This window comes from Molossus molossus, unplaced genomic scaffold (genome assembly GCF_014108415.1).
Source record: "Molossus molossus isolate mMolMol1 unplaced genomic scaffold, mMolMol1.p scaffold_m16_p_8, whole genome shotgun sequence".
Classification (NCBI taxonomy): domain Eukaryota; kingdom Metazoa; phylum Chordata; class Mammalia; order Chiroptera; family Molossidae; genus Molossus; species Molossus molossus.
Window position 1 is genome coordinate 98,272,216 of NW_023425402.1, and position 14,763 is coordinate 98,286,978.

The 14,763-nt window shown below is 43.2% G+C and overlaps 1 protein-coding gene across 1 annotated transcript in view; it reads left to right on the top strand.

Moving 5' to 3' along the window:
* The window catches only part of UST (uronyl 2-sulfotransferase), a 271,733-nt gene extending 258,685 nt beyond the window's left edge, over positions 1-13,048 (top strand). Inside the window, exon 8 of the mRNA XM_036248541.1 lies at positions 10,189-13,048. Within this exon, the coding sequence (XP_036104434.1) occupies positions 10,189-10,472 (284 nt within the window). The 3' untranslated portion in view covers positions 10,473-13,048. The remainder of the gene's footprint in view (positions 1-10,188) is intronic.
* The last annotated feature ends 1,715 nt before the right edge of the window (positions 13,049-14,763 follow it).

Genomic DNA, 14,763 nt, shown 5'->3' on the forward strand with positions numbered 1-14,763 from the left:
CAGATGGATTTAACATACAGGCTTCAAATCAACAAACCTTTACGGAGGGTTATGTGCCAGGAGTTGGGTGCCGGGGAATTAAAAATGAATGAGACACAGTCCTCTTCGGTCTGAAAACATTTTTGCTGGCTTGCACGTTTTTCACCAGATCCTCCCAGACGTACCGAACATTCCCCTTGACTTAGAACACTCAAGCCCTTCTTTTCAACCGACCCCCTTAATGCCAGAATACACACAGGGGAAGAAGAAGTGGGTGGTTATAGATTTCCACTCAATCTGTAGCAAAAAGGTGCTAGACTGGAAATCAGAACACCCACTTTCTAGTCTTAGGGCTGCAACTCACTGGTCATACGACCTTGAGCCAGTCAGATGACTTCTCGGGTTCTTGGTATCTGTAGGTAAAACAAGTTGCCCGGAGGACTGTGTGAGATCATGGGATGAGGGGAGGTGTGTGAAAACACAGTAATCCAGGGAGCTCTATGCAAATGAAGGGGGTGCTATTCTGATGAATTGGGGGAGCAGGGTTGAACTGTTTATACCTCTTTCTATAAACCTTTAATAATGCAGAAAGCTGACCCAACTCAGCAGTTTTCCTACTGACCACATTATATTTCTGTTTCTTTCTCTACCAGCATTGGGTGACTAATTACAGATGTTTATGCTGCTGGGGGTCAGAGGTATAAAAGGATCCCCATTCGGTGCCACAGCGGCTCTGTGGCCTTTGCCACTGGTCCCCAGGAAGAGCGCAGAGCCCTGGAGCCTCTGCCTGGAGAGTCTGTCCCCACACAGCCCTGACTCTGCAGCTGACTTTGGCCATGTCTGTGTGGAAAGACAATCTGTCTTCTGCTATTCAGTTAGAAAGGTCAGAGGTTGGTTTTCGTTTGTTTGCTTGTTTTCCCTTCTGATCATTTCACAGCTCAAAACCAGTGTCTACTTCGAGGAACCTTTCTGCAATTATCATGAAAATAATTAAGGGTATTCTTTGGCCAATCCCTAATGGTAAATAAGAAAAATGAAAAAAAAAAAATCAAAAGCATCCGGAAACCACCGCTTCTCTTTACCAAAGTGTGCTTATTAATTAAAGACCAGGGACAGAAACACCTGACGTGGCTAATACTCTCCTTCCAAAAGGCAACTGAACCACCAAGCTAAACGCTGGAATTTATAGACCCCAGTGGGACCTGAAAAGTCCCAGATGTGAGGGTAGACCCCACATTCACGGCTCTTTGGGGAATTTGCTATTAAGCACATTCAGATATTGCCTTTGTCCCTGCTTGGCTATGCCTGCCGTCACAGACACAGCCAAGCATCTTTGGGTCTGACGACTCTCTCTTCCTTCCGTCGGTTTCTTCCACTCACCCAACCAGCATGTACAGAGGGTGCCGTGCTCCCCAGGGGCTGCGCTGTGGACGCAGAGATGACTGGGGTAGGAGCCCATCCTGAGCACCCTCAGCACAACAAGCTTCCTTAGGAGAACAGCTGGATGCAACCGGTGGGGATGTTAAGAAAATAAATCCGAGGCGGGGGGGATTTCAGAAGTTTGATAGTTGCTTCAGAGGACCCCGAAATGTTTTCTCTCTCATTTGAAATTCATGAACCTACCCTGTGCTCTCAGGCTTACACAGGTCTACATGCTCACATAGTCAGATTGTAGTTCTGGAAGACCCAACGCCACCCACAGTGTTAACACAAGCCCATCAGATCCGATCTCCCCTCTAGGGATTTCTGAGAAGGAGAGGAAATGTTGGTGCCATCAAGCCAGCAGGGTGAAGTTCCCAACTGCCTCAGGGTGACTAGGTGGTAAGGAGGGAGTCTCCCCTTACACCGTGAGCCCATCCAACCATCAGCAGCATGAGCGTAACAAGCTTGGGCTCAGTAGTCAGACTGTTTCAGACCCAACTTCTGGCTTCTCCGCCTACCAGCTATGTAACCTTGGGCACGTCGCTAAAATGTGACATTTTCCAGTGTCACATCTGTAAAATGGTGAGGTTAAGAGAAGCCCCTCATCGGGGAGTTTTCTGAGGATTGAATACATCTATCTCGCAGTCCTCAAAAATGCCTATGATGGTGAAGATACTGTCCCATTCACTATAATTCCTGTGCCTCCACAGAAAAGTTATTCAATAAATATTTGCAGGGAAAAGAAGGAAGGTGACATTGGACACATGAGTGAGACCTAACTGAAGCCTTAATTTTGACCCAAAGCACTTACTTCCTAGGTTTATGAAAGCCAGAATTTCAAACCCTTTAAAGCCGAAACATAAAACTCAAATGTATAGAGCAGCCAGGCAGGTAACATAAAAGAATAAACTGACATTTAGAGTCGGAGACAGAATGGAGAGAGCTGGCCTCTCTCGGGGGGACGGCCGGACTCAGCTCCAGAAGAATATTGCCTCACTTTGAGACAAGCCAGAAATCCAGATTTCCATGTGAAATAGACCAAGTCTTACAACAACTAAGTCAAATTCTAAAAAAATATTGTGCAGGCCAAATAACACAGTCTGCCAGTCAGATCTCAGGCTGCGTGCTCGCCATCCCCGCCTTGCTGGAAGGAGCTCTGTATTTGTCTCTTCCTTCTGAAATGTTCACCGGTGGACACCAGAGACACGAGCCCCTGCAACTCATCTCTCAGTTCCTGCTCATTTCAAAAGATGCTCGTGGGGTGAGGTCTGCCCTTCTTGATGGTTACATTCTACAGTGTATGCTTCCCTACCGAGGCCTGCTTCGCTTCCCAGAGGATGCTCATGAGAAGTATAGATTTCTAAAGCATGATTGTTTTGTGGCTGAAATAACAACAGTCTCCCAGAAACCCTGACAACTTCCTGTAGAACTGCTATTACGGCAATCTGGAGAGAGACCGATTCCACAGTCCGCGCAGTTTTGTTTTGTTTGGAGGGAAAGTCTGGCATTTTACAAAAATACTTAGAAATGGAATGACTTTTCCATAGCACTGATTATTGTACAGCAAGACACATAACCATATGTCTTTGAAATGTGACTTTAAAAATTCTCTCCTGACAGTACGAGGCAAACTGCCCCCTAGTCTTTCCATATGAAGAGGGTAATTTTCTACAGGCTCATGAAAGCATCACTGGTTATGGACTGGTACTGAGTGAGTGGAAACCTCAATACAAATGCAAATTCGGGCCCAAATTTCAGCTCTGTCACTGACTGGCTGTGTGACCTTGGGTGAGTCATTTATTCTCCTAGAGCTTTTATCTCCTCATCTGCAAAAGAGGGGTCATGACACCTCGAAGGGTTATTGGGAATATTAAATAACATTTGGATGGGCATACTCCAAACCCCCACAATAAGTGTTCTTCATCAGTGTCGGTTGAATCTGAGTCTCTGCTGCTCCTGTCACAAAGTAGCTCTCCTATTTCTTTTTTATCTTATTTTATTTCTCCCACCACCATGTATCCCCTCTATGCCCTCCTCCACCTCCACCCGCCAGTGTTCCTATTTCGGACCATGACATAATCCTCTGGCAATATCACTAACCTTCCTAGTAAATGTGTCAGCTCCGTGAAAAACAAAAGGACACAAAGACTATAATTATTTCATATAAAATGTTGGTTTTTTTGGTCCACAGTGGTATGAAAAGTAAAGGGTGGAAGGTTGGATGACACCACCCAGAGAATAGGGGAGGAGAAGGGTGAAGGGCTAGACCAGAATCCCAGGAGGTACTGTCGTTGGAAGGATGGGCAGGAAAAGAAGACTGGGTGTAGGAATGGAAGGGAGCAATCAGAAGGAGAGCCGGACGACCAGAAAAATGCTGTTACAGGCCACAGGACAGAGGGTTCAGGATGGGGCATGTGTCCGACAGTGTTGAGAGGTCATGCTTAGAAGCAAGAGAAGCGCCCTGGCCAGTTTGGCTCAGGGGTTAGAGCGTCGGCCCTCAGACCAATGAGTCAAGGGTTTGATTCCGGTCAAGGGCATGTACCTGGGTTGCAGTTCGTCTCTGGCCCTGGTTCGGTCATTCAGGAGGCAACCAGTTGATGTGGCTCTATCACATCGATGTTTCTCTCTCTCTCCCTCCCTCCCACTCTATCTGATGATAAATAGAAAAGTATCCTCAGGTGAGGAATAAAAAAGAAGAAGAAGAAGAGATGGAAGGCAGAGAAATGCCCACTGAATTATCAGCAAGGAAGAAAGAGTAATTTGGTGGAGTATCGAAAGCACATAACTCAGGTTGCGATGAGTTTAGTCATGTGTATAAGTTGAAATTTTATGATGACAAATTCATATAAGAAGTTTGGCTGTGATGGAGAGGAGAAAAAGAAGATAAAACACGAAAGGGGACATGGAGATAAGGATTTTATTTAAGAAGGGAGAGACTTGAGCACATCTGAATTTGGGTGGGAAGGAGCCAGCTGAGAAGGAGAGGTTGACAATGGAGAACAGAGAAGGCAGACTGAGCGTGAGACAGTGGAAGTAGATGAATGAAGCAGGAACTGGATATTCGTACGAAGCCAGAGCTTAGAGGAAAATCAGCTCTCATAGGAACCTCTGAATGAGCTGTCCCTCATGCTCACACAGGGAATCCAGGGAGGAGGCTAGGAAGAGGAAGGAGGACTGAGGTCACTGAAATACACTTGGCTATCTGTTGCTATCAGGAAAAAGGTCTTTCAAAACTTTGTCTTGTTGCCACAAATAAAAATGTTTTCTTTACTCTTACCCTGAAAGTCTGTTCTAATCTGTAGAGTTTTCTAGCAAACACAGGACTGTCTCCCAGTGAGTGTTTTGATAAGCATACCAAAACACTCATCAAAACAGCGAGGTGGCCCTGGCCAGTTTGGCTCAGCAGTTGAGCGTCGGCCTGGGGGCCAGAGAGTCCCAGGTTCGGATCCTGCTAGGGGCATGTACCACACACACGCGCTCGCGCGCACACACACACACACACATAAAAAAAAAAAACAGCGAGGTGATGTGTCATTAAAATTTGGTTGGAAGGCTCCTTGGGATCTTCTCAAATATAAATCTTATTGGAGGTCTCGCATTACCTTGTGATTTGGGTAATGTAAGTCAGTGTAAGGGGATCCAAGCGGGATCAGAGATCGCTTGATGAACACTACAAAGTTCAGAGGCTGGTTGCTGCAAGAAGACTGACTTTTCCCAAATTCTGTACATCTCAGGTCAATTTCTGACTGGGTTTCTGAATAATGTTTTCTACTAGAAACACATAATTACTAGTTCAAACTAAATAAGCACCCAAGGAAGGGTTTCCTGGAATTGAGAAACTCCAAATCCTGATGGCGGTGTTGGTCTCCATCACTTACTCTGTGGGTATCGGCCTCCTGATTGGACTCAGACATAGCCTAGTTCAATTTCATTTTCTAAGTCAACCTTATTCTCCCTCCATGTTATAAACGCATTAGCCATTTCCTCTAAAATGCTTGCTTGTCTCCTGTAAGATCTACTACGGTTCTGGGCTTCCCCGTCCACATGAGGAGGAGGCGGCTCTAGTTGAGCTGTTGGCCGGCATCAGACTCCATTGCTTGTGGAGAAATATGAGCAGAACAAGGATAAGTTTGTTGACCTTCCTGCAACTAGCAGCAACATAGCTAAAACACAGTAACTGATTATCACCCAGATCCTTCTGCTTTTGCCTCTTTCTAGCTACTTGACCTTGAACAAGTCAGGAGTCTTGCTCAGCCTCAGTTTCTTCATCTATAATGTGGCTTTTCCACTGAGGGGTTATTGTGAGGATTAAATACAATTTATGTGCATAAGTGCTTAGTTTAGTGTTTGGTATACCTTAGTCCTCACTAAATATAACTGTTACTATGAAAATATACCGCGAGGGATCAGGCTCAGCTGGGACCACTCACCATCTCTTGACAGATCAGTTAACTGATGATGTAAATATATCCTGGTTCTTTTCAGCTGTGCTTGAATGACATTATTACTTTTGTTAGTTACCTGCTCTGCCCACCCATCAACTCTTTCATCCTCAGCCACAGAGAAAAACACACAGGGAAAGAGAGCTTTACTGTGATGGACTAGGATTAACTTTATAGCAATTAAACCAGTTACATAATCCATAATTAAAGAGGGAAACATATAAATCCATCATGCTATCAGTTTTTAAATCTTCCCTGAATTTTACTGGCTTGATGTTAATAACACTTTACAACAAGTCACCTCAATCCCTTATGTATACCAACATTTTGCATCCAAATTACCTTATAGTCTCATCTAGCAAGATATCTTGCTCTAGGTTAAAAATTCAATGGATGGTTTTGTCAGTGATTACACTTGCTATGAATTATTTTTAGGGAAATAGTATCAACCTTTAAAAAACTTGGAAGCAATAGAGCAGATCCCAAATTACTTCTTTACTAAGATTTGGCTCCCCTATGCTTACGCTCTCAGGTCTTTCTCCAAAACAAGGTAGGGTGGCCTTCTGCTTAAGTTCCAGGCACTGGTAAACCCCTCTTTCAAGACATGTAAACCCAGGCCCTCCCCTCTTTGCTGTTTCAATGCTCATGACTATGCACCTGACTGGCACATAAAATAACTAACTCCAGTGTTTTTCAATTATAGTGGAGGCTAATATTTATTAAAATAAATGAAATACATGAAAGATTGTTCAAGGATATTCATTTTGTTGGCTTCTCAAACTCAGGGATTCTTAACAGATCCAAAAATGCCTAAAATATTCATAAATGGGCTTCCAGAAGTCCATAGACCCTCTGCCTTCCTGACATGAACTTTAGCCAGGTTTTCAGGGGTTCAGAACCTCTCCTCTGGATTTTCTGTAGTGTATTCCCTGATCAAGCCAGAATAGAGTACCTAGGCATTTTCTCTTGTCAGCCATGAAACTCACGGCTAAATTTACCCTGAGGATGTTATTACAATGTTGCTAATTCCATTATAGTTTTTTCTTATGAAAATTCATGGAAGGTATTTCTCTATGGTTTTATAACTAGGAATAGATGTAGATTGTTTTACATGAAGAGCCATGTACAATGTGAAAGTCTCTGTTGGCTGCTAGAAAGTTTAGAGCCAGATTCTCGACCTACCTCCTGCATAAGTAGTTAGGACTTTACAACATGCGTTCTGTGTTACTCGATATTGGAGTTTGAAGGAATAATTACACCCATTTTCCCATGCCTGGGTTCTAAACTAACTGAGAAATAGACACTGGAGACAGACAGATGGAGATCAAATGTCAGCTTTCTTACCAATTAAAGCTAGGTGGGAGAGGGCAGTTAGGTGTGAGGAGAAAGGGGCCGATACTACCCCACCCCGAGTTACACAACTTGCCCAGCGAGTCACAAGCGTGTCTGGAAGCCTTTGCCCTCCGGGGCCGGAGGATGGGATCGCTCTGCGAACGGGCACACTCTCTCCAGGACAGCATCTCAGCCCTTATCCCAAATGCACAATCAGAAAGACCCTCGGGCCCTAGTTCCCCATGAGCCTCCCTGAGAGGGGCTGGAGCAAGAGGCAGGAACACTGCTCTGGGGACATCCTTCCTTTCCTCCCTCACGGGAAGGAGGAACAATGACCCCAACACGACGTCTCCATTTATTTCCTACCTTCATTCTCCTATTGCCCAGTTTCCTTAACTTTTTAGCAAATTGCAGCATAATATTTTGGCTATAATTTTTTTTTATGGAAAAAGTATATAAGTTCTTTATATACTTTATATACTTTTTGGAATAGGTTGAGTCAAATTATTTAACTAAAGAATTTATTTTAAAATCACAGAAATCCTTTTTTTTTCTAGTGTGAGAAATACACACACACACACACACACACAATTTAGAGTGCTCCAAGAAGAATTATAGAAATATGGAAATGAGTAAATTATTTTTTTGTGCCTCTCAATGCTTAACTTGAAACTTTTTGTGCCTTGTCTGTCTTTAATGTTGTTTTTAAACTCTAGGTTTTAAAGACACAAAAGGGGTACTTATATTTAAAGCCTATTAACATGTCTTCCCTCAGATTAGCTATAATTAATATGTGTAGAGAAAATACACATTATAAAAAAATGTTCTATCATAAACCTATTTTAGGAAAAACTGTGCCAAGTTCGTTAACAAAAATTCCAGAACCAATATATCCAGATGTGTATTATACCTTTTAGGAGACTCCATTTGAAAAGCAATATCTTTATTTCAATGAGGCCACTACTACTCAGAGAACTTTTTCAAATTCCTTCTTTAGAACTTCTATTGGAAGATTCAGAAAGTATCTCAGATACCCTTAAAAATTACAAATTTTTGTCCTGTTGCATGAATCTGATTTTGGAAACAGGCATTTGGAACCATAATCAGTAAATAATGTACTTATCAGATATGGTGACAAAAGTTTTAAATAAAATAAGGTGATAAAAGAAAATATTATGGCAAATCTACTTCTGCTTCAGTTTTGCAATGGTTCCTTAAATATAACACCAAAGTATAGGTAACAAAAGAAAAAGTAGATTAATTGGCCTTAATTAAAATTTAAAACTTTTGTGCATCAAAGAAAACTATCAACAGAGTAAAAAGACAGCCTACAAAATGGGAGAAAGTATTTGCAAATCATATACCTGATATATGTGTAGACTTCCAGAATATATAAAGAACTTCTACAACTCAACAACAACAAAAATTGAACAAAGCAGTTCAAAAATAGGCAAAGAACTTGAATAGACATTTCTCCAAAGAAGATATACAAATGGCCAACAAGCACATGAAAAGATGCTCTGCACCATTAGTCATTAGTGAAATTAAAATCAAAACTACAATGAGATAAATATCACTTCACACTTACTAAAATGACTATAATTTTTTTAATGAAAAATAACTATTGTAGAAAAAGATTTTGAGAAATTGGAATCTTCATACAATGATTAAAGTGGTTCAGCCACTGAGAAAAACAGTTTAATAGTCCCTCAAAAAGTTAAACAGAATTACCATATGAACCACCAACTCCACTCGTAGGTATATCCCCAAAAGGATTGAAAATAGGGACTCAAACAAATACTTGCACACAAAGTATCATAGCACCACTCTTCACAATAACCAAAGGGTAGAAAAAAACCAAAGTGTCCATCAATGGATAAATGGATAAAAAGTTTGTGGTATATCCATACAGTGGAATATTAGTGGGCCATAAAAAGGAATGGAGTACTGATGCATGCAACAACACAGATGAATTTTTTTTTTTGGGGGGGGGTACATGCCCTTAGTGGGAACTGAACCCAGGACTCTCTGATCTGCAGGCTGACACTCCAATCACTGAGCCAAACCGGCCAGGGCAACACAGAGGAATCTTGAAAACATTATGTTAGGTGAAATGAGACAGACTCAAAAGGGCAAATGTGTGACTGCACTTATAGGACATACCTAGAAGAGGCCGATTCATAGACAGAATGAGAAGTAGGAAGAGTTAACATTTAACGGGCACAGAGTTTCTGTGTGGAGTGACGGAAGGAGGGTGGCAGTAGCGGAGACCGTTGCACAGCAATATGAAGGTAACTAATGCCACCAATATAGACACTTTAAAATGGTTAAAATGTTCTCATGTAAATATATATCACATATATACAACATATGTGTTTTTCAGCGTCAATATAAATTTAAGCAAATTTTAGTTACAGATTTTACCGCTATGAAAAATAGCCATTTAAAACGTATGACAGTTAAGATTGCATGTAAGGAATCCGGCAGCCCGTCCTTTATTTCTCTTGACGGACGTCTTGCTGGAGCTGTGACATGCAAATGGATGTTGCATCCAGTTCAAGTCTCATTCATAGCTGTCACTATTTTAAAGTAAAAAACCAAGATGACGATTAGAAAGTGGTGAGATCACTTTTTTCCTGTGTTTCCTTCTGAAAGCAACACCCTGTACATGTATAACAGAAAATAGAAGATGAAAAATAGGTAGATTTTGCGGTGCAAATAATGTGTAACTTAAGCGTGAACAACGGAATTGTCAAATGGCATAGCTCACGCCCCACGGAAAGGGTATTAGATCGTTTATGTTTAGTCAACTAATGTCGATATACACACCGAGGCTATGATGAAATCTTTCCAAATACTGTTGGGAACGCACCTTCCCTTCTACATCTTGACCGGTGAGATCCTTGCCCCAGGAGCTTCGGGTACCACGCAGGTCACACGCGGCCTGGCCATTATTCCTTTTAAGCTCCAGCAGCAGCCACAATCGCTCACGTGCAACTCGGTTCTTTTGCAGAGCATAGGAAACTTGGAAACATGACTGTGACGGTGAGGAAGACTGTGCCCTCCCCCGAGGCTGTGCAGATCCTCTACCAGCGAATGAGGTACGAGTACGAGTTCTACCACTACGTCAAGGAGCAGTTCCACCTGCTGAAGCGCAAGTTCGGACTGAAGTCGCACGTCGGCAAGGCCCCCCTGCGACCCCGCTTCTTCATTCCCACTCCCCTGGAAACCGAGGAGCCCATCGGGGACGAGGAACAGGATGATGAGAAGTGGCTCGAAGATATTTATAAGAGGTGATGGTGCCAGCCCTGTGTTTCTTTCCATGGCTTTATCTCCCTTTTCCAGAAAGATTGTGTTCGTTTGGGGAAGAAAACTCCTGAAGGGACTAATTAATGCTCGGCTGCATTAAAAAGAACAGAACATTCCCACAGGTTGGGGTCATTGGGAGATGCCCGGTTTTGCGGGTTTTATTTGTTTAATTTTATTATGTGTTTTTCCTGGCTCCGTGGGTCCTTCCCAGGTACACTAAGATGACTCCATCACAAGGCATCTCGTCATGAAATAGCTTGTTCCCCCCAGTGCAATGAGGGGGGACATATAGCCCATCGCCCAATAACTTATCATTTGTAAAATGACTTGTAAAAATATTACCTCAGTGGTAGGAAACATCCAGACTTGTATATTTCAGTAGAAATACAAAACCACTTCAGAGACCAGGGAATCCACTCCAGAAGGATCTAAGAGGAGAAGGTAAGACAGGTCAGGACGTCAAAAGAGAGGATGTCCCTGGATTAGTGGTCTCTACCTACATGGGTAGGATTCTGCCTCTGTTCCATCTCAGGGGACACATTCACCAAGAGCAGCACACTTGTTATCTCTGAAGGAGCAAGTCAGCTCGTGCCACACCCCCACCAGAACACAGCCCTGAGTACCTTTCAAGGTCAAAGTGCACGGCAGGCTGCTTTGAGACATCCCATGCACCCTTCTGACAGATTTCAAAGCAGCATGGCAGGGGAAAGAATTTATTTGCTGTGTAAGGAAGAGTGTAGGCAAGACAGATCAGCCCTGGAGGTCATGTGGCATAGGAAATGGGACGGGCCTGTCCTTTGCACCCACCATGAGCTATTTCTGTCCCAGGCATTGTTTTAACCGCATCCCCGGGAACCGTTCAGCTCTGACATTGAGCCTGTGGTAGAAGTTCTAAGCCTGACCACAGGCAATGCACACTATCAGGCACACCCCTGGCCAGTGGGGTCCCACAGTACCTGGTATCTTTCCCCTTCTAGTCCCTTAGGAGTTACCTGCTTTGGGTACAAGGGGTACTGAGTTCTGTGCAAGCAGCAGGGAAACTATGGTCCCATTTCTCATGGATGCAGCTCACAGCTGAGAACTGTTACTGGGACAGCAAGAAGAGGAGCAGCAAGAACTTCGGGGCAAGGGACTGCTTGACCAGCTTTATGAGTAGGTGTCTGCCCCCAAAGTGATCTGAGTAGATGACGGGCAGTGTCATGTCCAAAATATCTCCTCCCCATCCCATTCCCATCGCCTGCCATCTATCCATGACGCATGGGTTCAATCATTAGAAACCGATTGCTTTGGATTGAGATGTTTTCATCTTTAACTGTCCCTCCCCCACTGAAAAATCCATATTCTCCCGGGTGGATAATATACAACCAACTGAGACACGGGGGTACAGGTGGTGACAGGCAGGATACGTGCCACAGATTCTGTCTCCTTCATTTTTTCTCCCCTGGAGCCAGCCCTTCAAGAGCACTAGCACAGTGTGAGTTGGGAATGCCTAATAGTAAATAAGACTCTAACTCTACACAAGCTACACATTTTCTACTTTTCTGAAACCAACAAGTCTCTCTAGAATTGTTTCTTCGTTCACTAAAATTGGACAGTAGCCAAGATATAAAGCAAGTCGTTTGGAACCTGTCAAGTATGCACTAAAGCTACTTTATCATGAGATGTATTAAGAAGGCTCCACCCCGAAGGAGTCCAGTGCAGGCTGGGACCTCAGAGGCACCGCGTCTGGCCACCTGTGGGCCTCCTCGCGGCCTCAGAGAACTGCGGCAGCGAAGCGACTAAGGGGAATGTAGAATTGTGGCCAATTCTCAGAGAAGAGGAAGTATCCTTTGTCCTGTTTAGAGAGACCAGGGCCCTACCATTAGACATACTTTAAAAAGCAAACTGAAGAATAGTTATATTAAGAACAAGAACTGCCACCTGGTATGTTGTGAGCCGTTTCTACGAAATCGCGTATAGAGAATGAGAATGAGTTTACACACTGTGCAGTGTCACTATCTGAGGATCCAGTCGAGTTGGCTGAGAGCCCTCTGCTCTGGTCAGAACGTCGGGACATTGGTCATTTGACAAATGGATCCCGAGCGCAGTCACGTGAGCGCTTCTCGCTGTGTGTTCAAAGGCATCTGTTGTCAGCAGTGGTCATAATGACAGCACAGCCAGGGAGGCTGACCGGTTTCCTTGCGGGGCCCTAATGTTCTTTTGTCCCAACAAACAGCTTTAGGTCCGTAAAGTTGCAGCATTCATCAGTATATTTGGCACACATGACAACATCTCTTTGGCCCTGAGCCCAACACACTTTGTACTTCATGAAATATATTGTACATTTTACATAGTTTAATTTAAAAAATACATTTTAAGCTGGTTGATCTTTGACTGCCTTATTTATTATAACCTTTCAGCACATTCCAAGGTTTTAGTTACTCAGGAAGGAGTTAATTAAAATGATTTTATTTTGGTCTGATGGATGTTTTTTAAAAGGAAAATTATTATTATGAACCTTCAGCCTACTTTCCTTGAGTGCCGTAAAAGTGCTTGTAAATCTGGGTTTTTTTTGTTTTTTTTTTGTTTTTTTATGAAGAATGAAAAAAATGGTGTTTGACATTGATGGAAACTGAAAAATATATATGAAAGTGAGACATGAGCTGAGCTGAAATAAAAGCAATCTGTGTTTGAGATGCAGTGTTCCTTAAGTTATTCATTGCCCGTGTACACAAAGGAATATAAATAAGCTGACATTTTTTCGATCTGTGGATACCTAGAATAAAAGTGCCTGCCGGTCCTCAGCCTTGTTAATTGGACAAGCTTTCTCCCTCAAGATGCCATTTTTTAGAAAGATGTATTTTTGAAAATCTGCAAACTCTCATTCTTATAATTAGATGACACCAAAAAAGGTTAGCTTAAAAAACTGACCTAGTCCCGTGTTCATCTCGCTGTGTGTATAAATCACTAGACAGCGGCCGACTTCATTGCTGTGCCCGCTGGTTGGTGAGGTCTCAGGCTGCCTCGCTGGACCTGTCAACCTCTGAGCACATCGTGACAACGGAGAAGCAGGGGTGGCCCACCTGCTGATCTCTTGCTCAGGCATGTAGCTGGATGACCCTAACCTCCCAAGTGGGCTGTTTTGATCCAAAAATGCTGTCCCTGAGAAACTTCACTGATACATCAAGGGAAACTTACAGAGAGAGGAAATGCCCCTGCTTTGTAGATACTGAATTCCAGCTACATCCAACTACACGTGACTACTTGTAGATGCAAAGACTAGGAATCTTGGTGCTAAAGGAAGACAAATCCATTTTGGTAATAACGTGCTTTACTTCAAGTGAGAATCTGAGACTCTTAAACCCAAAGTGATAGATGGTTACCTTTCTTTTTTATTATTATTATTACTAATTAATTTATTTTTGTTACAGTTGTTTCTCCTCCCCCCCAGACACCCTCCTCCCTATCCGCCCCCCCACCCCCAAGCATTGCTGTATGTGTCCATTGGTTATACACACATGCATGTAAGTTCTGTGGTGTGGTTACCTTTCTTTATCACTTACTTTGTCGGTCTGTAACCTGACATTTGACCCTGTGTGAACTTTAAAGGCAAAAGTACGAAACGACACCTGGAGTGCACCCCTCTGGAGTTTCTTGTTTGGACTGAAGTTCTTTAGAAATTGTCCTGTTACCTGCAAGTTTATCCAGCAAGCTATTTGGCTTTAAATGAATTTATAGATCATGGCCGTGTTTCTTAAAAGGCAAAATGATGATCCACGGCCATAGAGAAAAATTGTCCTGTGGATCAAAACTGTGAGGTTCCCGTCAAGAAAAAATAAAGAGGATTCATTTTACGAAAATGATTTACTTCACATCTGATGACAAAGAAACCGATCTTTTCAAAAGTATTTTGAATATCCTGCAAAAGGAAAGACTATTTTAGTAAAAGCAAGATTAAGAGTCCTCTCAGAAAGACACATGGCACTTCACGCCCTAGTTTGCTGGGACTGTCACAGCCCAGTTCCACGGACTGCGTGGCTTCAACAACCTTATCTTCTCCCGGTTCAGGAGGCTGGAAGTCTGCGGCCAAGGGGTCAGCGGGGCTGACTTCCCCTGAGGCCTCTCCGTGGCCTGCACACGGCCGTCTGCTCCCTCTGCCTTCCCTGGTCCCTTCTCTGTGTGCACTCCTGTCTGTGTCCAAATTTCCCCTTTGCGTAAGGACCCGAGTCCTGTTGCACTAAGGCCCACTCGGCAGAGCTCACATTAACTTGATTGCCCCTAAAGGTTCTGTCTTCCAATA